The sequence below is a fragment of the Vipera berus genome (genome assembly GCF_964194415.1).
Source record: "Vipera berus genome assembly, chromosome: 5".
Classification (NCBI taxonomy): Eukaryota; Metazoa; Chordata; class Lepidosauria; order Squamata; family Viperidae; genus Vipera; species Vipera berus.
The window spans coordinates 27,430,198-27,457,923 of record NC_138207.1 but is presented as its reverse complement, the minus strand read 5'-3'; the positions used below and the strand labels follow the sequence as shown (position 1 = coordinate 27,457,923).

Here is a 27,726-nt window from a genome sequence, read left to right as displayed (position 1 = left end):
GTCTGCGTTGTTCTCTGCCCTGCAATGACTCTAAACTCACTAATCTCTTCAATCTTCCTTCTAGTTTAGCTGGAGATTGCACCACACCACCAGAGAACATAAAAGCTGGGCATCCGAAGACAAAATGATTGTACAAGATAGTCTTGAACAGAGAAAGGCTAGATGCTGTGGCCAGAGCTGAGACTGTTACTAGATTAGAAGAATACTAAAATACTAAAGACCATCTGCTTGGTGAGAATTGAGATGAGTTGGGTCAGAAAAAGTTAAATTGGAACTTCAAAACATGGGGGGGTGGGGAGATTTGTGATGGTAATGGAGTAAACTGCAAGTGTGGATTTTCCTCCCCAGTTCTTACCAGAGTGGGTTACGGGAACATAACCATAGTTTTTTTTAGTGGCAACACTCTTATCTCTACTCAGTATAGTCCTTTTTATCTCTTTCCAAGGAATAAGTGGAACCAACACACAGAGCAGGAAGTTTAAATCAATTACTATTTATTTATTTATTTTCTTGTACAATAATAAAGAAATACTTTGTTTTTTTTAAAAAGAAACAAACTCTGGATATAACTGTTTCTTCTGATTTTCAAGCATACACATATGTATGTATGCATATTATTCTACGCTGAAAACAAATGCTCACACAAGTTGGCATATAGCATAACAAACTGATGTAAATAAAAAAAGTATTAAAGTATTAGCACATAAATGAATGTAGTGTATTAGGAAAACAGAAATATTGGTGTTACCATCCATTTCCATTCCTGAAAATAAGCATTTAATTTGTCCAACTCTTAAAAAAAACATTGGCTTCTCCACCGCTATACTTTCAGTTAATTTAACGTCCAGTACAGCAGTTTTTAAACATCTGCCTTCGAAGAACTCTTTTGCACTTGGCATATTAACTCCTTCCAGTGGTTTAGAGGGATACTTTTCAAGTGCACACACTATTAACACAAGGCACTGTCCAGCCCTGTTGGATCTCACTTTTCCCCTTCATGAACTTAAACTCCACAGTACAGTCAATAATACAGTCCCTGTTGCAACAGGAAAAGCTTTGTTATTCTATTACATTTCTACCCACCATTTTGCCATGGAGTTCATGGTAGCATATACAGTAGCACTGTCCTTCCTTTACTCTCATAACCATCCTGTGGCATAGGACAGTTAACAAGTGGAACACGACTAGATGCTCAGAATACATCACCAGTGAGTGGGAACCGGGATCTGAGTCTCCTGAGTTCAGGAATAATCACTAGACACCATGTGCATTGCACATTAGCAGGCAAATTCACTTCAATGGAAGTTAATTTGATTTTGTATTGGAATTCTTAACCTATTTCTAAGAAACCTCAGAATTCTTTAGAACTCAGTTTGAAAAACAATGATAATTTCAAAATTTTCCCTCACTCAAGATTACAAGCTGTTATTCATATCCCACAACTTGTATATGGTCAGCATTGAAGTGCACCTTACCCTAACTTAAAATCCTTGAATGGCAGCGTGATTGCTCTACTACTATATCTTTCACTACTGGCAAAAGTAATTTAGTGTAAAAAATGAAGTAATTAAAAACTATGAGTCATATTCTTGCACTGAAAAACTATTAGATCAATTGTTTGCAAAAACCCTTAAAAATGAAAATAGAGCTTTGCAACATATACTTGTCTTATTCAATTTTCCCATTTTTGTGATTATTGGGATCTCCTCCCCCCACTCCTTTGCACCAAATCTCTACTACCAAATGCTTCACTCCTTAAAAATAACAGTTCTGGCAGTTTAAAACAAAACAATATTGGCTCCTTTTGTTCTAATGCTGACTTTGTTCCAATGCTACATGAAGCTTTGATAGGTTAACCAGTTTACTCAATTTATCTGCCTATAGTTCTAAACCAGACTTGGCTCTACTAATTCCCAAAATACTTGCAGGGCTCTAAACCTGTCAGTCAAAAGACCTATGTACACCTATTCAGAAGTTATTCCCATTGAACACAACAAATCTTAGGGCTAGGAAACTCTGTTGAGAGCTGTAAACTTAAGGTTACACTGCTAGTAACAATGCAGCTTCCCCCCCACACACACACACCTTAGAATGGTTCAGCATTATTTATATTTACTAAAAACCCACTAGGTACAAAAGATACAGAAAATGGTAGTTCTTTTGATGGCAACTAGCACGTCATCTGGATTTTTCTAGTGTGCAGCTTGATTTTTCAAGCCTTGCTCTGGTGGCTCTAAGCTTATAGCATTCACCTTCATCATGGTGAGGAATAAGGAAAAAAGATAAGAATATTATTTTTTCATATGTGTTCCCCATTCACTTACTTATGTACTTCAATTCCAGAGTTATCATAGGTATGGCAATAACAAGCATTCCTAGTGATCTCTTCAAAGAGGGAAGTATACACAGAATTCCTTCTTCTACTTATAAAAATTATATGGGTACTAGATTTAGATTGCAAAAAACCTAGATGTATATCATTAAATGGTAGCCAAATATAGTGTTTTCAGTATCTCCTTGCTACATTTAATGGTCATTTGGATTTTTGTGATTTGCTATAGTTCTCTATACTAATGTTTTTCAAACTCTGGAAATTCCCCCCCCCCCCCAAGGTTCCATGAAGATGTCATAGAGTTCTTTCTATAAAAGACTGGTTAATCGCTATCCCTTGTAACACCCAATAAAGCCAATTTTTTATTACTAGTGTATCTTGATTTTTTTCTGTGTGTTCTGAGAATTTTTTTTAAATTAATAGGATCTGGAGCCAGAAAAAGTATGAAATTTCTGCTCTAATGCTTGAATTTTGTTTCTCTGCCCATCTTTGGTGTCATATGGGACTAAGACAATAGTCTCCTTTCTGCTCCTGTCTCCTAGATCCAGCTGGGGCCTGGATGAAGTTTAGTTCCTTCTCTATGCCATTTTCACTTTAAATTGAAGTCATTCTAATTCATGCAGATTAACTCCTGAAAATCAAATCAAAGGAAGTAAATTATACCACTTACACAACTTGGAAGAGTTCCTTTGGTGGCTGTTTTTGGTTTGGTTGTAGAAAATGGAACAAGATATTGGCTACAAATATGTGGGAAATGGCACTTCCAATATTAATGTAGACTATTGGATCCAATTCTTCTTTAGCATAAGTGAGCTATCTTCAATTGAAGCCTATTGCCGATTTATTCCAGCTATAAGCCCAATCTGTCACAGCAAATGTTACTATGTATGTCTTAAATCTGTAAATCTGCAGAAGTCCAAAAATTGCCAAGTGATCAGATGCTGAGTGAACATGAAATCTATGGCAGTGTTTCTGCAGCTTCTCGATGAGCACAAAAGCACTGGCCCTACAACAAGTAAGACTTGGATCTGCCTTTAATAACTTCTTGTTTTTCTAAGCAGGTAAGAAAAAAAATCAAGAAAGAAGAAACTTGTTCACATAGCTAAAATAGTAAACATTGTAGGAGTATCTGGTTTTCATATCATGGCTGATAATCTTTAAATAGTGAAAACATGCAATAGCATTGCTTAAAGACAAATCTCTTGCTCTCTTAATGATTAATCCTATATGTTAAGTGAGCAAGCAAAATGAAAAAAGTCCTTTAAAATAAAAGAGAAAGAATGCCCATTGATGGAAAATATTTTCTAGTAGGTGCAAGAATCTGCTAAAACAAACTAATCTACTTACTTATGTCTGCATATCCATCCCTGCCCTTATAAAACAAACACAAAATATTTTCTGGGTCAAATATTAAAACTTCACAAAAATTGGATTTCATTTTTGTTTTTTAATCACTCGTGATTAAAATATTGTGAAAAGAAAACTAGCCTGGTGCATTTAGAACAAATACCTTCAAGTAACAATTCTCCCACGAAATAGTGTTCACCAATATTTAATTGATCCACTGGGGTAATCCCCAGAATTGACTTTGTAATACTCCAGCACTGCTACCTGCATTCTCTCCTTAGCCACTCTTCAACCTATCTTACTGACTTCAAACTAACATCTATTTCACCTGCCTTTTCTTCACCAAGTTGGAAAATAAGGGGCATATATTGCCCAGTTCTGTAATGATTAATATTACATATTACATATTTAATATTAAATATTTTGTTTATTGTTATGCTTGAAGCCTGGCAGTGTGCTTTACCTCTTTGTTTGGTTCACATATCACTGATTAAGAGGCTTGTATTAATTATAATGCCTTCCATAAAAAGTTAATTTTTTTCCAATATAAAAAAGCTTAGTGTTCATAGATTATAAATAAAAACAATTTAAAATCTTTAATCTCAGGACGTCATTTGCATTTCAGGGAAAGTGAGTACTTGGAAGTCCTTGATGCATTCTCAGTCCCAGATATCAACTATTTAATAATCTTTATATGAATATAGCTAGGAATACACCAACAATAGTCTTTTGTCTCATATGCCAGAATTAAGAAGCAAATGGCTAAAAAGTTAAGCACCTTTGCTACACTGGCAAAGAGAGGTTGGCTTTCACCTAACTGATAAAGTGAAGCAATTATTTCTAGCTTGCAAAATCTGATCAACAAAATGCATTACTGCTAAAAAGAAAAAAAAAAGATAATGGGGTTCTACAAAATTGTTACTGTATTCAATAACATGACAATTTTTCTCCAGAATTCCGAAATTCTATTTTGCTAGAATTTGCTAGAATTTTTGCTTTGTGTATAACACAACAAAAAAAATTTGTTTCTATGATTCACCTTAAAAGTTTTTAAAACAGCTACATATAAAGTGTACTTCTTTAAAATGAAAGTAAAAAAGAACATAACACATATAATTGCATTTTTTTCATTTTCTACATAGTTTAAAAATGGCAGCAATTAGTATCAACCTGTTTCATTTTATAATGCAGTGGTAGTGTAAAAACAACAGTTAAAACATTTCACTTTTGCTTACTGGAAACCATGTAGCAACTGAAAAAGTCCCAAAAGTACTGTTTGTGCTTTGCAGGTTTTTAAAAAGTTGCTCTCTGGTTGACTTGGAATTAAAAAGAAAAAAGCTGTATTCCCTACAGCATGAGTTTATTTAAAATAATGATGATTTTTAAAACTTATGTAAATAACAAGCATTTGGTGCAATGACCATTAAATATAATCACAGAGCTGTATTTGATGGTGTGCTAGGTTTTCAGAACCAAGCTGACTTCTGCAGTCTGAAACTTCTTACAGTCATCACTGTCTTTTATTTCTTTAATTACACACTTAATTGTAACTGATGACCGTTCAGTTCAGACATGGTGCAAAACAAACAAACAAACAAACCCCACCCCTTTGTCTCCTCAAAACACATCTAAGTAAAACTTACATTTAATATCTATAAGCAATTCTACTCCTTAAAACTAGGGATGGGTGTATATTGTACTTGTATATATTTCAAATGTAAGTTATTGTCAATGACATCCCAATCAAGATTCATTGATCTATAAAGGGGTTGGATTAGGCTGGTTAGCTGAAGGACTTGAGAAGGCTTGGCCTTAAATTCTAGAGGAAAGGAAATGTTGGGTTATCAGTTACAACCAGGTAAGAAAAGGTTCATTTTTGTTGAGGACTGATTCCACATCACTAAGGATGGGGATCAGGTCTTCGGACTCTAATGTCCCAAGGTCAACGTTTGTTCCAGGAAGACAGTCAAGGAAGTCAGGAAAGCGGGTCTGTTGGGAGTTGACATTCATGGAAGTCTGTACTACATTATCTCCTGCAAAATAAAGAAGAAATGAATGGAGTAATAGCATCTAAAATCAAAGTTTATTTGATCCAAACTTCAGTTAGCCATGTCTAGATTTTTTTTTCCTAATTCCCAATCCAGACCTTCTGAGATTGAGGCAGAAGGCTGTTTTAGATTTTGAAATCAGATTTGACATGATCTGAGATATATGGTAGCACTATATGGCTTGGATTCACCCAAGCTTACCCACTGTATGTTTAATCATGGTGTGGTAGTTTTGCATGTTCTGCTAGATCATTAACTAACCACACAGCTTGGATTTGCACATCTTAGGCTAAAATATTTCGTTCAGTGTGTTGTACAGACCCAGAGACTATTAACTATAAAGTTCATTCTAGTCAATGTAATAACACTGTTTTATTGATCATGTAAATATTTTACACATGCATGCACACATACACACACACCCCAGAGAGAGAGTGAGAAAGAAAGAGGAGAGATATGAGCAAATGGCACCTCTATAATAAAAATGGCTTCCTGAAGTAACAGATAAAATAAACCATCAATGCCCAAACAATGAAGCTTAATGTTTGATCAGACTAAGCCTTTGTTAAAATGATTTCTAGGGTTTTAACCATTTCAAAATGATGGTAGATTCATGCAACAAAATTTCTCTATATACAATGTTTACTTCTATACAGAAAACAAGACATTAAAGCAAGGGTTCTAGTCTACTTTTTCTTTCTGTTTATTGATTTCCATGTTTTGAGGAACAATCAGCTGCATACAAATGTATCTCTCCAGGGAAATCAGTCACACAAACTGACACTTCATGATGGAAACAGAGATGTGAATTTCAGGGTTTACTGATTAAAAATGTTGATTAAGAAGAGCAGGAACTATGATATAGAATATGAGAGGGTGGAGGTAGTAATTGCTATGTTTGTAATTGCTGCAAAGAAGATTGGTAGTCCCTTCTTTAGATTTCTGTCTGGCTAAGAATAAGATTTTGTAATGTAATGTTTAGCCATTGGGCTAAACAACTGGTTGCTTTCTAGAGACTCGAAGGGAGCTGATTCTATAATCTAGGACACAATTCTGAAATCCCTTGAACTTGAAGATGCTGAGGGGGGAGAAGTCACAATAAAAGTCCCTACTACATTACAGAATCACAGCAGTGCAGTGAAATCTATGCCTGAACTGCTAGATCCAGTCACCAGGTTGATGGTGGAATCCCCAATGCTTACAGCCTAATTAGTTTTTATTTGTTTATTATTTTATTAAGCAAATTTATATGGCCACCCAACTCACACACAGGTGACTCTATTTGTTTGAAATCTATTTCATTATTGTTTTCATTGCAAACAGTTTGGAGTAATTGTGGAGTTGGACAGCTTTATACACTTCTATAATAAATATAATAAAATAAATGTGAAGACCAAGCTTGGGAGAATATTGTCTACTAGTGAAAATTTCCTTTACCCTAATTCAAGGGTCTTAAATAATATCAAAGGCCTCTTTCTAAAAAATACTGGATTTATCTCTCCATGAGTATTTTGCCATCCTCGTCTGCATCTGGTACTAAGAGGAATTTAACCATGATCTAAGAGGAGGAGGTAATGTAGAATATATTCCTGGTGATGGTGAAGATAGATAGTAATTTACTAGCTGATGTTTCAAAGGAATGGTACAGCTTTCACATACTGCCTGCTTAAATATTACTTTTGGAGTTTCCTAAATATCTCAAGATTTTAATAACATGAAAGGGAAATATATACGGATAAATAATCTGAAAGGCTATATAGTGCAGAACAGAAAGCTAAGGGTTTTGTAAAAAACTATCAAAAATCCCAGCAGCAGTCTTTTTCACTAAGGTACCTAAGAAATATGCCTTAACAGTGCACATCTTAAAATTCATGAGATTAGTGATGTCTAAATTAAATTTCTAAATTATTCTTGAACACCTTATGTGAAGAGTAGATTTTAAAGACAAGTCTTCAGGTCAGTACTGTCATCGACTGATCGGCTAAAAATAAATAAATTTATGATCCTATGTAAAATACCTACAGAATTCCTCACTTCTGTTCACAAATACCACCATCTACCTAACAACGAATTAGTATAGTTGATGATAATGCTATTGAAACTGGGGGAGGGGGAGGGGAGGAACAAGAGGAGAGGGTAAAGGAACTCTGTCCACAAATCTAAAATAACTCCTTGGTTGGACACCCACACTCAGGCAGACACTTTTAGAAGGCTAAAAAGATTCAGGGAGTACAGTTTCAGTACAATGTAAGATTAAAATTGGAGGAAAAATGAGATGTAGATAAACTTGAGGGCTAAAATCAGGATCTTCTTGGTTGCATACTGAAGCATATGCAATATCAGTCCTACTGGACATGTTGGGACTGCAATTCTTGCACAAATTGGAAGGTGCAGTTTACTTAATAGCTGGACAATTGAATACGTAATTCAGACAAGTATAAAAGTGCCATTGGCTGAGCCTATTTTTTATAATTTTGTTAAGAAGAAAAATATACTTCTTGTTCATACCTGTGTCCATCTCATCTACATTGCTGAGGAAGTCTTCAGGGGTAGTCGGTATGCTGTAACATCCTAAGCCTAGGCCACTGTCTGTGCTCTGCTCCCTGGAATGGTATGGCCCACTATGAATTGAGACATGAAAAGTCTGTTGTCAAGACAGTGCCCATAGCATGTCTGTCCCCAGAATGGCTTACAAAATAAGAGTCTAATTGGTTAAACTTTGAACTCTAAACAGCTCTCGATGTACTCCAATATTTTGTGAGTTCCCTGTGACAGGTTGAAAACATGTATCTATCATGGAATTTGGTAACTGGAAATCTTAATTTTCTTAAAATAAAATTTATGCATTACAAGATACGGTGTTATCATTCTAGATCTCCTGGCAATTTGGTAGCCAGTGTAACTCAAAGCCCAAAGAAGATAGGCCAAGATCAAGGAGTGGAACCAAATCTCAGTAAGAGAGTGCATGTCTTACATGCAGGATCCACAGATCAATCCCTATATTCTTTTTTAAAAAAAGCTTTATAATGAGGTATCAGTGTACAAAACAAGGCTTCCTAGCCTTATCATAGGCTCCAATTTTTTATCTTCCAGTCTACTGATCCAACTACCTGCAATACCCACCCCTGTTCCCTTCCACTTCTCATCCTCTCTTTCTCACTGGTAGCTTTTGCATTTGGCAAACTATGTTGACTTGCATCTTTCATCTACATTTGTTCCCACTTCATCTTCTTGGCACCTGCTACAATCATCGTGCAGGATACATCATTCCCAATCACAATTTCAACTAAGGAGTGGGCACTAGTGGTTGCCATTCTTCTACTGTCAAATGATGCCCGTTGTTTAAAAAGCAAATGGCAGTGTCAATCCAAATTTACAGTGACAGAGAGACAGTACCCATGTGAAGAGATGCCATCTATCATATAGGTGTTTTTTTTAAATTATACATAGAAATAATTAAGAAATTACCCTAATTTTCCTAATTATGTGTAATATGCCAAATTGCCCTTCTCAGTCTAAATGTCAATTTGATATCCTATAGCCTCCCCCTGCCTATTCCCTTATGAGAAATACCTTTGGCCAATTTTCTACACACCACTAAAAACACAAATAGAGAGTAATCAGATCAGAATTGATCAGAATCAAAAAGATTAAATAGCTATTCAATTAAAGCTTTTGTAACTCATAAGCAAAATTGCCACTGTGGAAATCTCTATTCACATGCTTTAATAGGTAAGCAAATTTTAGATAAGGCCTTTATTACAGAAGATAAAATGGCTGGTGATCAGACATGGTACTTGCCTGTTCAGAAAGGGATCTGACCCATTATTTGTAATAGATCTCATGTCCTGTGTCATGCTAGGTGTGCTCACAGCAGTCTGGACTGGGGGAAGGTTCTCAGATTCCATGGGAAGTTGTCGGTACAAATCAGCTTCCTAAAGTTAAAAAAAAACACATTTTGTCAGTGTTGGTGCATTGACAGCCAGAAATACAAAGTACTGGAGATCATTTGAGTCATTCACACACACAAACACACACACTTAATATCTATCTATCTATCTATCTATCTATCTATCTATCTATCTATCTATCTATCTATCTATCTATCTATCTATCTATCTATCATCTATCTATCCATCATCTATCTATCTATCTATCTATCTATCTATCTATCTATCTATCTATCTATCTATCATCTATCTATCATCTATCTATCTTCCTATTCCTCTGATTTATTAGCAGTAGTTGCTATTATTTTCTCAGTAAAATACAGTGATCTTTTTATTATTCTAAATTTTGTTTGAGAGATTTATATAGGTCAGGGGTAGGCAACCTTGGCTCTTTTATGACTCATGTACTTCAACTCCCAGAATTCCTGAGCCAGCCATGCTGAGGGGAAAGGGAGAGGTTTCCAAGCTGAGCCATGCTGGCTCAGGAATTCTGGGAGTTGAAGTCCACGAGTCATAAAAGAGCCGAGGTTGCCTACTCCTAATATAGGTGCTCTAGAGTTTTTCAGAATCCACCATCCTCCTGCCACCTTCTAGATACAAATATTATATTGCAGAATCAATACATCTCAATAGTAGTGAAATTAAAATTATTTTTAATTAGAGATGTTCTGCTTTTTTAAAAAAATGAAACATCACCTTTTGGAAAGCAATAGAAACTAATGTAGAAAAAGATAATTGAAGATATGGAGCAAGCTTTTTAAGGAAGATAGAAGGCAAGGAAAGTGAGGGAATTGAAGAACATGGTTGTAAATAAAAGGATTTATTTTAATTAGCAAAATATTATAAATCAAGAAAGAAAGAAAGAAAGAAAAGATCAAAACCTGGGACAAACAGGTGCTTAGAAAATACAAGAGGGAATTCACAGGCAAGAAGAGAATCTGACTTGGAAATATTTCTCATTGGGTCATGCCCAGAGAAACCAAGAAATTGTCTTATAAATAAACCCCTTTCTTTGTGACCATCTGAAGCGGAGAAATGTAGGTCATTGGAAGACCTAACATCAGTTTTGACAAGTATATCCAGTACAGAACCTTGCAGTCTATTTAGAGATACTGTTATGTACTGTGCGCAGCGACAGATGACTCGGAAACAGGGTTGTGGTTACTCATCTTTATTGCACTCCACGTGGCCGAACTGGACTCTGCTTCCCCAGGTGACCCTTATATCCCGAGTCTAGCCCGTGGCACTAGCCAACCCGCTGGCTCCATTCTCCTGCCGTGCAGGTGTCACCCAACCATTCTCCCACCGGCTAGGTGGACCAATCAGGTGGCTGGACAGGTGCCGACAGTACACCCCTTCCCCCCAAAAAAGTGAACTAATCTATAACCCTGTTGCTATTACCACCCTCCTGATTCACTCTCTTACATAATCCTTTAGATATGCCGGAGCTCTGTGTGCCCTGCTAGGATATCTTCCTGGTGGATTGTCTGGCCTGGCCTCCCTTCCTTGGACCTCTCCCGTTGGTGCTGGCTGTTCCCCACTCTGCAGCTGACCCCCTGGCTGCGAGATTGCGATGAGTTCTCTTGGCACTGCCCTGTTGACTGGTTCTGTTGACCTGGATCCTGTTGCTGGGGCCCTTGGTGGCCCGGCCTCTGGTTGTTCGGCTGTGCCAGTGGTGTTAGGCCGGGATGTTTGAACTGGGAGTGGTTCGAAGTGTAAGTTACTTTGCTGCTGTTGTTGCTGCGTCTCCTTGGGTGCTTGCGGGGTATTCTCTGGGCCCCTTTTTCTCAGTTGGTCAATGTGTCTCCTGACCTGACGCTCCCCTTCCCCCTCTATGATGTAAGATAACAGCCCCAGCTTGTCCACAACCACTCCCTGTGTCCACTTGTCCCCTTGGCGGTAGTTCCTGGCCCACACTAAGTCTCCGATGTTCAAGGATCTGGCGCTGGAGTCCTGTTCTGTTTCAACTGTTATCCGGGTGGAGTCTGTCTAATTTGGTTGTGAGTCTCCTATCCCACCTCATCTCCGCTGGGCTTTTGCCCGTTGCTGTGCACGGTGTTGTGTGTTGTGCCAGCAAGAACTGGGCCAGTCTCTGGGGCCAGTCACCTACAATGATCCGGCGCAGGGCTTCCTTGGTTGATCTCATGTTTCTCTCTGCCAAGCCATTGCTGGAGGGGTGGAAGGGTGCCGCCGCTGCATGCCTAATCAAGTTGGCCTTGAGGAAGTCCTGAAATTCAGTAGAGGTGAATTGAGGCCCGTTATCCGATACAATTACGTCAGGTAACCCGTGTGTGGCAAAGAGTCCCCTCAGTACCTGTATGGTTTTGGCAGACGTCGTGCTCCTAACAGGCACCACCTCTAACCATCTAGAGTAGCTGTCAACCACCACTAAGAATGTTTGTCCTTGGAATGGCCCTGCGTAATCTATGTGTATTCTGGACCATGGGTTGTGTGTTGCCTCCCACCTGTGTACCTGTGCGTGGGGTTGTTGTTCTGAACCAGCCTGCTACCGGCCTTGCAGAAAGGCAACCCCTGTACAAACGGCAGAGGCTGGAGAGCGTCTGAAGCTGGAAGGCGTCTGCCAAGATTTATTACACAAACAACAGAACAAGAAACAAAACACTGGAACTGTGATCCTCAAACGGAGCGGTTGCTTTTAGCAACCAGCCCTTCCCCAAACACTCCCTTTATTAGAGTTCAGGGCATGGCCTCCCTGTGCCTCCTTCCGAGGAGTCCCACAGCCTTTCTCTGCTTGTTCCTGCTTGACTGCCTCCTGCGTCGGGCGTCCTTGAACAGGGCCAGCTGTGGGTCATCATCATCCGCACTGTCGGGCTCGCGCAGCTGAGAAGAGGGCCCTGGCTGGGGGCTCTGCGAAGCCTCCAAGCCATCCTCAGCAAGTTCGTCTTCAACACCCTCCTCCTCCCCCTCGTCTGAGTCATCCGAGACATCCGAGCCGGCTGCCGGACCCACAGGCTGGCCCTGAATCACAACAGTTGTTCGGGCCTAGACCTCTGGCACTGGTAGCACCCTGCTACCCGCTCCTCTATGGCTTTGTCTAATCCTGGCCACCACAGGTAACTCCTTGCCAGGGCTTTCATGCGCACTATCCCCTGATGCCCTTCGTGCAGTTCACTTATAACCTTATCTCTTAGTCTTTCTGGCACTATTACTCTATTTCCCCATAAGAGGCATCCTAGGTGAGATGACATCTCGTCCCTTCTCGTGAAATATGGCTGGAATTGGGGTCCTGGATTTTTTCCTTGCCACTCCCTTTGGACCCATGTAGCAACTCTGCTTAGTATTGGGTCCTGGGTGGTGGCGTTGGCAATGTCTTTGGCTGCTAGAGGGCATTCAGGGAGTTCTTGTATTGTCAGGATTTGCCCTGCTGGTGCTGGGTCTGGGTCTGTTTCTGGTAAGGGTAGCCTGCTTAATGCATCAGCATGGCCCATCTCTTTCCCTGGTCTGTATTTGATGCTGAATGTGTATGCTGAGAGGAATATTGACCATCTCAGCATCCTTGGGGACATTATTTGTGGGGTTTGTCTATCTGTTGTGAACAGCCCCAGTAGCGGTTTGTGGTTGGTGAAAATGGTGAAACTCCTTCCATATAGGTAATCGTGGAATTTTTTCACTCCTGCCACGATTGCTAATGCCTCTTTATCAATTTGGGCATAGTTCCTTTCTGCCCTGGTCAAGGTTCTGGAGTAGTAAGCTATGGGTCTTTGTTCCCCATTGCTTTCCAGGTGGCTGATTACAGCCCCCACCCCATATGGTGATGCATCATACGCTAAGCTTATGGGCTTATCCTCAATAAAATGAGTGACTGTGGAATTGCTAGAGAGTATTTCTTTCAGGGTTTCAAAGCTTCTCCTGTGTTGTTCCTGCCTGTGCAGAGGTTCTGCTATGGCAGCTTTGTGTGGCAGAAACGAATGATAGAAGTTTATTAGTCCCAAAAATGCTTGTAATTCCGCTTTATTTTGGGGGGCTGGGGCTGATTTTATTGCTTTTATTTTTTCCTCTGTTGGGTGGATGCCCTGAGCATCAATCCTATACCCTAAGAACTCAGTGGATGCTACTCCTATGGAGCACTTCTCCTTTTTTAGTTTGAGTCCTGCAGCTCTGAATCTCCCAAGTACTTTCTCTAACCTATCAGCTAGTACCTCTTCATTTTCGCCTGCTATCAGCACATCATCAAAATATGGGCAAACCCCAGGTATACCTTTCAATGTTCTTTCCATGACCTCTTGAAATATGCCTGGGGCTGCTGCAATGCCGAATTGTAATCTGTTGACTCGGAACGCCCCCTTGTGGGTGACTATCGTTTGTGCATCGGCTGTTTCCCTAGTAATTGTTAATTGCAAGTACGCTTGCGCCAAGTCCAGTTTCGCAAAGATGGCACCCTTCTGGATGGCCGCAAGGACCTGTTTCACCGTCGGGACGGGGTAAGCATGCTGATTTAAAGCCCGGTTCAGGATGGCCTTATAGTCAGCGCAAATCCTTATGTCGCCGTTGGGTTTGAGGGGGGTGACAATAGGTGTTTCCCAGGGTCCCCCTTCTATAGGTTCCAGTACTCCCTGGCCCACTAGCCTGTCCAATTCGGTCTCTATTTTTTGTTTTAGGGCGAGTACTGCAGGGTCTAAATTAAAGTTTATTGGTGGGCCCTTGTATTTCCCTAGTGTTCTGTCGAATATGTCTGTAAAACTGTTGCAGACGGATTCTAGAGTTCGGTGCTGTACCGAGTTAATTCCCCCGACCCAAATTCCTAGTGGTCCGAACCAATTGAGGCCTATTAAGCTGGCTCTCTGTCCTTCTGTCACTAGTAGTTCTAATGGCACTTTAAATCTTTTGAAACAAACTTCGATGGTGACTATTCCCCTTACTTTAATGGGTGTCCTTTGGAAGTCTGCTAATTGTATGTGCGTGTGTTTGATATGGATCCGCCGCCCGCTTCTTTCTTCAATTTGTGCCAGTGTTTCCTTCCAAATTATGGAGACCGCCGCCCCCGAATCAACCTCCATCCTGCAGGGGATGCCCTGCAGGTGGACATCTATTTTTAATTTGGGGCTTAGCACCTGGTTGACGGAATCTACCTTTTCCAAGTTAGGGGTTTGTGCCTGCGGCCTTCGGGTCTCTTTGCCACTATAGTGGGGGGGTTACCTTACCTGGACCCCAGGCATCGATGTTGTGGAGGTTGTCCCGCAGTCTGCTCCTGCAAATCGCTTGGATGTGGCCGGTTTTCCCGCAGTTTCTGCATTTCACGTTTTGGAACCGTCAGCCCACACGTGGGTGATTTCCCCTGCAGCTTCCGCATTTAGACTCCATGTCCCTTTGCCTATTGAGTCCATCCCTCAGCGATTTGGCCGGCTGGGACGTTGGTGGTCTTCTGTGCTGGTCTGTGTTGTCGGGGCGGTTGTTTCTAATGGTTGCTCTTCCGATCCGCCAGGTGACTTCATCGATGTCGGTCTCATCTTGGTAATCCTCCACCCCACCATCCACAAGGCATCCTTGGTGGATGGATCCGACCACGCCGTTGCTGTTGTGGGGGGGTGTCATGTTGTCCGGTGGCTTCGTAGGTTAGTAGCTCATCCAGGACCTCTTGCAGGGTCCCCGTGGGTTTGGCGATTATTCTGTTCTGCAATTGCTCGTCTCAGAGCCCTAGGATCACTCGGTCCCTAATCCGCACCTCCAAGTTGTCGTATTTGCATCGGAGCGCAGCTTCCCTCACTGCAGCCACAAAATCCGTTATGGACTCCCCTTGTTTTTGGTTCCTGCGTTCAAAAATCCTCCTCCAGAAGAGCTCGGAGCGTTTAGGTGTGAAGTGCTCCCTTAGCTTCCCCGTGAGGTCTGCATACGACACACTGGCGACTGTTGCAGGCTGGCATAATCCCACGGCTACCCGGTATACCACCGTTCCGCTGATGGTCAGTAATGCAGCAGCCTTTTTTCGGTCGTCCGTTATGCCGTTGACCAACAGGTAGCCTTCGACTTGCTCAATGTATTCTTCCCAGTCTTCGGGATGCCTCGTGTCGAATTCCCTTACAGTGCCGACTTGTGCCATTCTCTGCCTTCTTCGCCGCGATTCCAGTTCCCGCTAGACTCGGTTTCTTGTTTGCGCTGACGGCTATTCGAATCTCCCGCTCCGCGTGCTTCCGCTGTCACGTCCCTGTTCGCTCTGCTGCGCTATCACGATCCCACCTTCGTCGCCACTGTTATGTACTGTGTGCAGTGACAGATGACTCGGGAACAGGGTTGTGGTTACTCATCTTTATTGCACTCCACATGGCCGAACTGGACTCTGCTTCCCCAGGTGATCCTTATATCCTGAGTCTAGCCCGTGGCACTAGCCAACCCGCTGGCTCCATTCTCCCGCCGTGCAGGTGTCACCCAACCCGGTGTCCAAGAATTCCTGCCGGCTAGGTGGACCAATCAGGTGGCTGGACAGGTGCCGACAGTACAGATACCAACACTGCTTTTACATTTGAAAGAGAGTATATATTTAGTCTGTACACTATAGATTTGGCTATGGTAAAAAGAAAGTGGGAAGTATGTTTATCTAAACTGCTTGATTCAACAGATTTCTGTGAGAAATCCAAGTGCATTCATAGTTAACTGTAATCCACAGCCATGAATTGGCAACTTGTTACAATAGATTTTTATATATATAATTAATATAAATGTTTTTGCTTTCTATAATTTATAATGAAACTAATTAGGAACAAACAATGAAATGGGAACAGAAAACTCTGTGATAAATATGTGGAAACTGCCATGGATTACTTTTTTCCCCCCGTAGATGGCCTGAGAGCGACACCTTATGGGAAAAAAGAATGATGAAGGGATGCAATCCTTATGGAAAACTTGAGAGAGATTTCTGCTGGAAAAGGTCGGAGATAATGCCTTTATATCATCTTCCCAAAACAAAATGTTCAAAGAAAAATATATAAATCTACTGCAGGTTTAAACATACAGCCATCCAATGTTCTTGGCTAAAATCCAATGAACTTCTTCAGTTCCAAGTCTTTCAAAATATCAAAAAAACATTTGTTTGATTTTGTCCAGTTCATAAAAGAAGAATACCTATGCCTAAAGTTTCTTCATTTTGCAAGTTGGGAAGGGTACATTTTACATTTTGGAAACATTCCAAGGATACTCTGGCAAAATGGCTATCATGGAAAATGTTTGCTCAGGCACAAAATGGCTACTATAGTGAGCATGGTCGATGAGAAAATTCCCATTTACTAGACGCTGAGTTTGGCGGGTCGAATCCCGAGTGCCGCGTAACAGAGTGAGCACCTGTTACTCGTCCCAGCTTCTGCCAACCTAGCAGTTCGAAAGCACGTAAAAATGCAAGTAGAAAAATAGGGACCACTACGGTGGGAAGGTAACAGCGTTCCGTGCGCCTTTGGCGTCTAGTCATGCCAGCCACATGACCACGGAGATGTCCTCGGACAAGCGCTGGCTCTTCGGCTTTGAAACGGAGATGAGCACCGGCCCCTAGAGTCGGAAACGACTAGCACGCATGTGCGGGGAAACCTTTACCTTTACTTTACCTTTAAGAGGGTGTAGGTGTTCCCCATCAAACGTTCAAGAATCCTAAACATAGGTACTTCAGACACTACACTTTCCATGTTATCTTCAGGTTTTTCTAAGTAAAACATATTTCCAGACAAAGCATTCATCATTTTACTTTTTATAAATGCTTTATGTAACTAAGTGAAATCATTACTTTCAATTAAAGAACTTCTTAAACAACCAGGATGTAAAACAACTCGGTCTTTAGTGATGTGAAAATTACACAGGGTGAGAGCGAATTAATACAAAAATGGGAGACACCCAGGAAATCCCAGGCTGTAGGCTAGATTGGTAAAATGAAAGAAAAAAAATCTCAGAAGCAAAGGTAAACCTGAACTAGACTTTGCCAAGAAAATAACAACAATTTGAGCATTTTTACAGATTATACTTTAATAAAAAGTATTTAATCTTGGGGATCATCAGAGCTCAGCTGGAAGACAAAGTGACTTTCTCAACAAGGCCCCATTCATTATCACCTTCTGCATAGTAGACATCCAAGAATCTGAACGAGACTTCCTGTAGCCTTTCCCCATTATGATATAGGTATTATCAATATATGTTGTTTATTTTAATGTTAATCACACTAGTTTTTTTAAACATTAAAAACTATTTCTGTAAATTATCTGAGGAAAGCTGTTTTCATGAGTACCATATATTTTTTAAGTAGACACATAAACCAAAGACATTGATGAGTAAGTCAAGTTTCTTTTTAAAGTCCACTTAAAGGAAATATTTTATGGCTCTCTACATTCACAGGGCTTCCCCAACTGGCTCTTTTGAGAAGACCACTATCAGCGATGTGCCCCATGACACTTCCTTTGGCACTTACCAAATTTCTTTAAAAAGCATATCATTAAAAATATATCAATAGGAAATGGTCTTGCTGGAAAGCAAAGCACCAGTCATTTTGAGAAAAGGTATATCCCACATTGGTCTTTTTCATGTCCATCATTTTACAGCTTAACCCTCCAAGGAACCCTGAGCATTAGTTCTCAGCTGGGTGAGTCTGGACCAGTTCCTCTCTCTCAGCCCAACCTTTCTCACAGAGGGTTGGTTGTGGGATAAATAGGAGGGATCAGTGAGCACACAGCCTTGAACTGTATAAAATAAAAAGCAGGATACAAATATAATTACAGTAATAGTTATGTTATCTTCATAACTATTTACTCTTCTTTTTGTACATAACTGCAGAGTCACATGGTTCAGTGACAGATAAATCCTTGGAAATTCCAAATATGTCCCCAGTCCCAGCCAAAGATGCTTGTCTGCTATTGTTTCAGAGGGCTTCAAAAAGCTCATAGTTCTCAGATTTTTCCAAATGGGCCAGAAAAGACAACTGCTTGGGAAATGTTTGGAGATTACTACTGCAGAGCCAGGCAAATGACACCGTCCTGAGGACAAGACAAATCACTTTTCTATGGTCGGCAGGTCATCTGGCAAAGAGGTTGCCTCCTGCAGCCCATCATGACATTTCCTTACAAATAAAGCCACTGATACCTCGGGAGCCTTTGTGGTCTGTTGTCTTTCATGCTGTTGCTGTGCACACCATGTTTGGTCAAAAATAAAATAAAACAAAATGAAAACAACTACCCAAAAAAGAGAGAAAGAAAAGGGAGAACAGCCAGTGGAAACAAAAGGGAGGATCAAGGCAACTATTTGACATTGCTACAGCATTGAAATGCCTGCTGTGGCAGCAGCTCCAGAACGCCTTCTCCTTCAGAGGTTTCTGTAAAAGCTGCCAAAATGTGTGCTGGCTTAAAATGGTTGAAGTACACTAAATTATTCACTGCCTAGACACACACACACACACACACACACAAACACCACACACAGAGCCTTGATGTAAACCTTAAAAAAAACCGACATGCCAAATGATTTTAGAAATCTCCCAACACATTTCCTGGAACCTTGCTGGCAGAAATAGCTGTACAAGCACAGCTGCTAAACTGCCCCTTTAGAATGCGGGAAGGGTCCTGTTTCACACTGCCCCTTATTACACTTCCGTTCCTTGGATACTGTGATGCACAGCAACAACTGAACATCCAGGCCCTCCTTTGGTATTCTCTAGATGGCTCAGTTCCTAAGATTGCTCACTTCTATCAGTGTAATGCAAGCCAACTGAAGCCTGATGTACTCTGTAGCCATGAAACATTCATTATTTTTACTAAAATAACCTCTAGCTTGCCTAGTTTCAGGCAAAACCAAGTTATGACATCTTGAATTTCTTTAATTGTTTAATTTGTGTGAGTTTACATATAGAAATATCTATAGACTGAATCAATAACCACTTTGCACTCATAAATTCCCAGATTTGAAGTCTAATAGGCGTTTGACTTGAAATCCTAGAGGGGATCCACCACTCAGGATAGATGCTGTTGAGACAGATGGATCACAGAAACTAATTCCCTATATGACAGTTTCCTAAAATATCTATCCAGTTCATAAAAAATAATGTTCCTGAGAACAATTGCTGTTTATAATCCACAAAAAAGTAAAATATGGCAAAATAATAAGACCAAACAGCAAAATTGAACACTAATAGTATCTATTAGTGGACACCAATTCCAAATGTGACAATAAAAGTAAGATTTTTACCAGATAACAAAAGGTAGGTAATGCTGGCACCAGTCTTTCTTGCAAGGGAAGGCCATTCCAAAGTTGGGGTCCAACAACAGAGAAGATCATCCACCCTCTCCCACATAACAAGCCTCTCCCAGTAGCTGCCATCCTTGCAGATCTTAATGTCTGAGCATGTTCATTCTAGGACAGACCCTCCCTCAAGTATTCACATTCTTATTATTAGCAAACCACTTAACTTTTACTTTTTTCTTTTGACTCTTCCTGACACCACTTCAAAGCTTACTACAGGCCCCTCTAACCTTGATCTTTCTATTTCTTTGGTTTTGTTTGATACTAACTATGTCAAGGCAAAGGCAAACGCTGCCATTCATCATTAATTTTATTTCAGGGTTTTTTGACCGAGGGACCTTTCCCCATTTGCCATCTTACCATGGTACAAACATTTCCTGTGACTCTCTTTTACATGCCTCCACAAGGTTGCCTTCCTCTTATTCCCAATCCAAGCCTTAAGTCATGGTTAGCTGTACCACTGTTAAAGCAATCTTTTCTCCCCTTAAACCAACCAGGGAAATTTTAAGATGTATGTAAGTTGCCATGCTCTAGTTAAGCCATGCTATGCAGCCAGTTGCTTCTAGGGTACAAGATGAGCATTCAGGCTAATGAGTGTATGCTTCCTCCTTTAGTTCTGGGGTCCTCTGATCCCTATTTTCTCCTATGGGGGAGGGAGAAGCAGGACACAGCTGCCAGCTGTTGCTAAATCTGGGGAGTTTCTTAGGGCAAAAATGTCAATTATGTCAATAAGAAACAGGTGCCCGGCTTCAAGGCCAGAGCAAAAAGTCCATTAAACCATGGGAAAGATGGGAGGGGAAAAAAAGCACTGGAACTACATTACAACAGGTCTAAAAGATAAATCCACTTTCATGTTGACAGACAACAGTCAAACTATTTGGGGGGCAAAACTATTTTTCTATCTTTTCAGCAGTGCTGTACAGTAATGGAAATTCATGACTGTTGCTTTCCTTCTGGTGGAAACCCATCCCTACAGGACCTCAGCAACCCACACCACCACCAATCAAAGGCCAGGGGACAGAAAAAAGTGAGTAGTCCCATTGGGCAAACACAGAATCGGTAAGAGTCAACGTGAAGCAACAACATGCAATATGTCACTTCTTCCCTACATGCTTAGTATGTGCTACATTGCCTGAGTGGAACAAATTGAGCCAAGATAAGAAGGAAAGCACTACTTCTAGAGAAAAGCATCAGAAACAGTCTTCAAGGCCACCCCACCCGAGACAGAGATAGAAACTTAGAGATACATGCTCCAGAAATGCTTGATAGGGCATGCTGCTAACAGTGTTTTCAGTTCTCTCGATGGATCCACACAGTGCTTTTTTTGTAAAAGAAAAAGGTGCCGGAACTCACACGTCATACAACCCGCCTTGCCTACCCTACAAGGTTCCATCCAAAAAAGGTGCCGGAACTCCGTTCTGAGCGTTCTGTGAGAAAAAAAGCCCTGGATCCACAGATAACTAATAAGTACCCTTCCCCAGGCTGCCACACTGGCCCTGGTTTGAAATGATGATCAATGTAATCTAAGAAATCTAGACGTTACCAGGCAATTCTAGTCTCATTTCCAATCTAAACAATCTGTATGATCCATCAAAGCCTTGCAGGCCCAGAAGAGTTCCAAATATCTGAATTATCTGAATCACATTTGGACTAACAAACACATTTTAAAATCCCTTAAAGCAAAGCCTGTTACACCAATAGAGGAGAGGGCTGAACTGTAAAGTCCATGTATTCTCTGAGCTTGGTTTTTTATTATTATTATTTATATAGCTGCCTACCTGCTCACAGTGACTCTAGGTGACTTGCAAACAATAAAATTACAGTGTAGAAAAATAAAAAATTTTTTTTTAAAAAATAACCACCCACCCACCTGGCAACAACACACGGTTAAATAAGCCATTTGATGGGCTCCATCACACTCTGCATTCCCCAGGCCTGCTGGCAAAACCAGGGCCTTACAAAAGACTGTCAAAGTGGGGGCCAGTCTAATTTCTCCAGGTATGATGTTCCAAAGGAAGGGAGCAACCACTGAGAAGGTCCCTTTTCTGGGTCCCACCAGACGTATCTCTATTTGCTTGCACATGTTTCATTACCTAGGTAACATCAGCAGGGCCTAGGGCTGCTGCTTCAGAGCGTATTTTAGACATAGTGCCTAAGGTATTGAAGATGTTACCTAGTCAGATTATAAAATGTCTGCAAACAAATAACCAAGCTTGGAGAACACCAACCTTAGTCTAACCTCTATATATTTTTCCTGAGTGCTGTATGAGTTTAAACCAAAATTCTTACTTTATTGTACAAAATGTTATGATGAAAACAGTGTTGGCATTTGTAAACAATGCTAAGCCAGAATTATTTAATTTCCTACCTTATTGTGAATGAGTAAGCGCACTAGACTAAACTGCCTGTTTTCTTCAGTTTGGTTCTTCCCACCAATAAGTAGAAGTTTATTCTGTGGTTTGATTAGTAGTACACGTGAAACAGGAACCCTACTTGTTATTCGCATTTGAATCAGGAAATGGATGCTGAGAAAGTTAAGAGAGGGACATACATCCTACTAAATGAGAAAGGATTTAGTAGTTAAGAGTTCTTTCTTGAAATATGTAGGAAAATGGAAAAGCTGTAGTGGGCATATTAATTATCCACAATGGGCCTAATCAGGATGCACATAAGAAATGCAGAATTTTTGCTTTTTCCCCCCCCGAGATATTTTCTGAGATTTTTTAAAAAGAAATTAAAATGATACATGTGTGAAGCACAATTCATATTTTCATTTATTATTATTATTATTATTATTATTATTATTATTATTATTATTATTATTATTATTATTATTATTATTATTATTATTTCGGTTTATATACCGCCCTACTCCCAAAGGACTCAGGGCGGTTTACAAGGCAAAATTTAAAAACAATACAATATAAAATTAAAATTAAATTAAATTAAGTCTAGCCGCAAAAATTAAAATCACAACTTAGACAACTAAGCCAACTCTCTCGTTCTCCTAGCAGCCAGAAAACAAAAGGTCCTTTTCCAAACACTTATCCAATCTTCTAAAAAGAAAGATAACCCAGAAACTCCAGACAGTTCTGTAGTGTTGGAAGTGTCACTCTGGAGAGGGCTGCTGCAGAAGACCCAAACCTCCACAGAGGAGCCAAGCTGCTGTCAACCCTGATAGGTCTGAGAAGAGCCTGCCAAGAAACAGTACTCCTTTTCACCCAAACCCTCTTCACCTACTTGGAGTTGCTTAGCAGCTGATGCAAACACTTGCTTTTCCTTAAAACACTTTGCAGCAACAGCAGCAACAGCAAAACAGCATTAGTAGGAAAGGGTCAGGGCAACTAGGAAATTGTTTGAACAGTGATACCCTTCTTCCATGCTTTCAGGCCTCGGTATCATACAGGAGGCCAACAGGAACTACACAAAAATTCTAGCAGATTAAGGGCTGCATGCCAGGATTGTACCACTGTTTCTTTTTTAAAAAAATCCTGGTTATATTTAGCAGCCACAACTGCAAGGCTGCAAAACTCAGTAGTAGCAAGTAGGTATCTTTTCAAATTGATCTGCTTGTGTATTGCAATGATTCTTTGGAGGTTTTCATGATGTGCAAGGGGATCTTTCAGAAAGCAGTACATATTCTTTCTATCCTGCTTCTTCAAAGTCCAACTTCAACCTCCATAGAGCATCAAAGGGGAAACCATTGCCTGCACAATTCTGATCTTTCAGATCAAATACATGTCAGAGCATCCAAGTATCTTTTCCAAGACTTTCTTTACAGTATTACTCCATCAAGGGCTAGTCTATGGTGTATTTCTTCACCTCTGGTTCCTTTACTGTTGATTGTTGATCCTAAAAGATATCACATTAGTATCTTCACTCAATTCTAAGGCTAGTTGCTATACCTACAGGCACTAATTTGGTAGTCTTTATGATCAATTTTAATCCCTCTTGTTCTCTTTGCTCCTTGTTTTCATCACTAAAGGTTCCAGCTTACTGGATTTTCAACAATGAAGAGTGGAGCCAGCAGAATACTAGTTACTGATGTTTCAATAACAAGTATATTTTAAAATAATCCTCATCTTCTTCCAATTCAGGTTTTCTTAATATAGATTCAGTGACAGAAAGTAACAATTAAATGAGAACTTCTAAAGTATATCATTTTAAAAAAATGTAGGAAAAGTATTGCTCTTAAAGCATCTACGAATAAAGGCACAACAAACTACAGCCAAATAATATCTAGCTAAAATAATTTTATATTAATATCCCATTCCTCAATTTTATTACTGACTTTTAAGAGAGATGAAAAGTTTTCATTTCTTCTGATAGTTGCAAGCAATCAAACAATAAACAAGAATAGAAAGGGGGAGATTTCAAGGCACGAGCTTTGATATAACCTGCTGGGTTCATTGCATCCTAAAACATCTAACTGAGCATTAATAAACCTTTAGAAATGATATGCCAACTGGTGTCATTACACAAATAGAAAACATAATTCATTCTGCTGCCAAGAAATGTGAGACTGTATTACTAAATACAGTATAAACAAATGCTATCCTGGAATAGCTGAAGGAGGTAAGATCCAAATCCCAAAGGCAAAATAACACTGTAGGTTTGATAGTTTTTCCCCCTCCTCCTCCGCTTCAGAAGTTTCACATTCTGAACTTACTTATGTTTAGTCTGAAATAATATCTGTCCAGTTCAGTTGGGCTTACTCCCAAGTAAAAAAAACAAACTATTTTGCTTTACCGACTGCAATCCTTTAAACAATCTGCACTCTAGTTGGTAGATATTCACAGAGTCTTTTTAAAATCTCTTCTTGCGATAGACAGGAGATACATATTGCGAAATAGTATGCATTCATGTGTGTACATATAGAAATCAATTAAATGCTTTAATTAAAAAAACACAGAATATTTTAAGGACTAGTTTTTTTTATATATATATATATATATATATATATATATATATATATATATATATATATATATATATATATATATATATATATATATATATATATATATATATATATATATATATATATATATATATATATATATATATATATAATGTTTGTTAAGTATTTAGAATGCACTTGCTTGGTCCCAGATACGGGACAAATCTTATTTCCTGTTTCAGCCTAGCCCAAGGCCATCTACAGGCAGTAGCCACAGCAGTGGCAGCTCATATTTGTGTAAAAAAATTTTTTTGGGGCTTGCTAACAAAGAATAAAGGGAGACCGATATGATCATTTCAAACTTATTTGTTCTCATCAGTCAGCCATACCCTTCTGAGATTCGAACCTGGGCCGACTGCGTCTTAAGCAGTTGTTTTAATCCCTAGGCCACAGGCGCTCTCTCTCTCTATTTGTTAGCTGAGAGTAAACTGGGTAATTGTTTCTCTGAGGAAGCTGATGAATATATTGACCAAAGCAGAACCATAGAATCATACTTTCATAGTACATTTTCAGTGGGGTGGAATATTCCTTTACCCTATGAAAAACATCCTTTGCAATTGTTCACAGTTCTTGCTTTGAAGCCAAGTACAGGAAGCACCAGATCTGTTTTGAACAATGTGAGTCACAATAAAAGCTAACCCTTAAAGCCTGAGCAAAAATCCACAACCCAATGAGAAAAAATTTCCAGCCAGAGAATAACTGCTAACAATGTAAGTCTAAGAGTTCCACTTTGCAGCTGTCTTCAAGGGCTTTCCACCTGTCCTTCAGAGGGCCAAAAATCGGACAAATGGGCTCTCCTAGCATGAAGAAAGATGAAAATCAGATCAAGAGAGTGATAGGTCAAAATTACTCCTGACTATAAGATTTAGCCCTTCATAAAAAGATGCTAATCTTCCAGTGTTGGGGGGGGAGCGGAATCCCTACTCGGTGATCTCTCACTTGGAGTGCTAGACAACCTACGGAAAGAAAAAGATACCTTCCCACATTTTTGCAATACCTGACGCATGAGTTCCTCCTGACGCATGCGAATCCTCTCTCTTTCCATCTGGATTCTCTGAAGCCTCAGTTTCTGCTGCTGTTGTTGCTGGGAAGTCAAGGCATTTGGCATGTTCAATAAGGCAGCTTGAGGATTTGGGGGAGGGTGGTTCTGCTGAGATATAGTTGTAGTTGGTGTCATCTGTGGCTGGTGCTGGTGATTCATTACTATGGAATAAGCATATTTTTGAGAGAATACAATTATGCTGTATTTGTCTATTCATGCAATCAAGGTTCCACTTGTCCTGTAACTTTTGTCCTCAGAAAGGGGGAAAAATAGATATCCAAACAACTCCCCATTGTATATACAATTTAAAAAACAACAGAGAATGTCCATAGTTAAAAACAAGCAGAAGTTAAAATCATAATAAGCAATAAAATTGAACAACTAGCACTTAGCACAAGGACTTAGACTTATATACTGCTTCACAGTGCTTTACAGCCCTCTCTAAGCATTTTACAGTGTTAGTATATTGCCCCCAGCAATCTGGGTCTTCATTTGACAGACCTAGGAAAGATGGAAAGCTGAGTCAACCTTGTATGAAGTCAACGGGACCTTGGTTAACAATCTAAGAGGACAGTAGGAAGTGGAACAAGAAGATAGGATACAGCAGTGCTTTGAACACAAGATGTTCCCAGATGCATTTTTGCCACTATGTTCTGTATAGCTAAACATTTTGGATTGTTTTAGAAGGCAGTTTCATGCACAGTACATGGAAGCAATGTACAGCCATTCCCGATAATATACCTAACAGTTGAGTACAAGTAGACATAGGTAAGCAAACCTATAACTACAAATACCTTTATTTTACATAATTAAACACAGAAAACATTCTCATGTATTATTCTGTTCATCAGAACTCATTCTGTTCATAGTCCTAAAAGCAGAGTACTTATAGAGCCATATGCATTTTGAAAATCATTATAAGCAGTACTTCAAGGAAGTGTTGTGGTATAAAAATTCAATAAATAATAATAATAATAATAATAATAATAATAATAATAATAATAATAATAATAATAATAATAATAATAATAATAATAATAATAATTTGTTAATGCAGCTCGTCCTTATTTGGTTTCTACACAAGCCTGTAAAAAAGTTGTAGCTTCTTTAACAATTGCATTGTGATCTTCTTCTGTGGTATCTTTTTTCAGGCTTGCATGGATGACTGAACAAGGACATGAGCCCAAATGCTTCCTCTGAATTATTTTTGAAGCGTACATAGCACAAACAGTACCTATCCTCCCTGTTCAGGCTGTGCAATATTTAAAATCCAGCATTAAAGTCTGAAGCTTAGCTGGCAGCACAGAGCAAAGCAAAATGTATACCAATTCTGACTTCACGAGTTCACTAATTTACAGAAAAAGGATTGGAACGTTGACATTTATCATACGTTTATAGCTTTTTTAATTCAGAAAAAACCTAGAGAAACAGCATAGGGGTATGAATTATTTAAGAACATTCTCCCATCTGGACTCCTTTTATAGAATGAGAGAAAGCACTAATGCAGTGTTGGTTGCATTTTGTGAGGACCTGTGGTGTGGTCAGGAGAAGGAGATAGTGTCCTTCCTGGTGTTGATTTTTCAGTGACATTCAACACTACTCAACTGTGATATTCTTCTGGACCAGCTCAGGGGGTTGTGAGTAGGTGGCATGACGTTGCCCTGATTCTCCTACTTTCTCCATGATTAGATGCAATCAGTGTTGGTGGGGGGAAAGAAGGGTGCCTACTTTGAGAGGTGCCTCAGAGTTCCATCCTCTCCCCACTTTTATTTAAAATCTACGTGAAGAAACTGGATGAAATCATCCTCGGCACAAAGACAAGTATT

The 27,726-nt window shown here is 39.7% G+C and overlaps 1 protein-coding gene across 1 annotated transcript in view; it reads right to left on the bottom strand.

Annotated features, from left to right (window-relative positions):
* Nucleotides 1-482: 482 nt before the first annotated feature.
* WWTR1 (WW domain containing transcription regulator 1) overlaps nt 483-27,726 on the bottom strand; it is a 105,811-nt gene continuing 78,567 nt past the window's right edge. Inside the window, exons 3-6 of the mRNA XM_081329838.1 lie at nt 25,856-26,061; nt 9,529-9,662; nt 8,236-8,348; nt 483-5,712 (exon numbers count right to left, since the gene is read on the bottom strand). Of these exons, the coding sequence (XP_081185964.1) occupies nt 5,528-5,712; nt 8,236-8,348; nt 9,529-9,662; nt 25,856-26,061 (638 nt within the window). The 3' untranslated portion in view covers nt 483-5,527. The remainder of the gene's footprint in view (nt 5,713-8,235; nt 8,349-9,528; nt 9,663-25,855; nt 26,062-27,726) is intronic.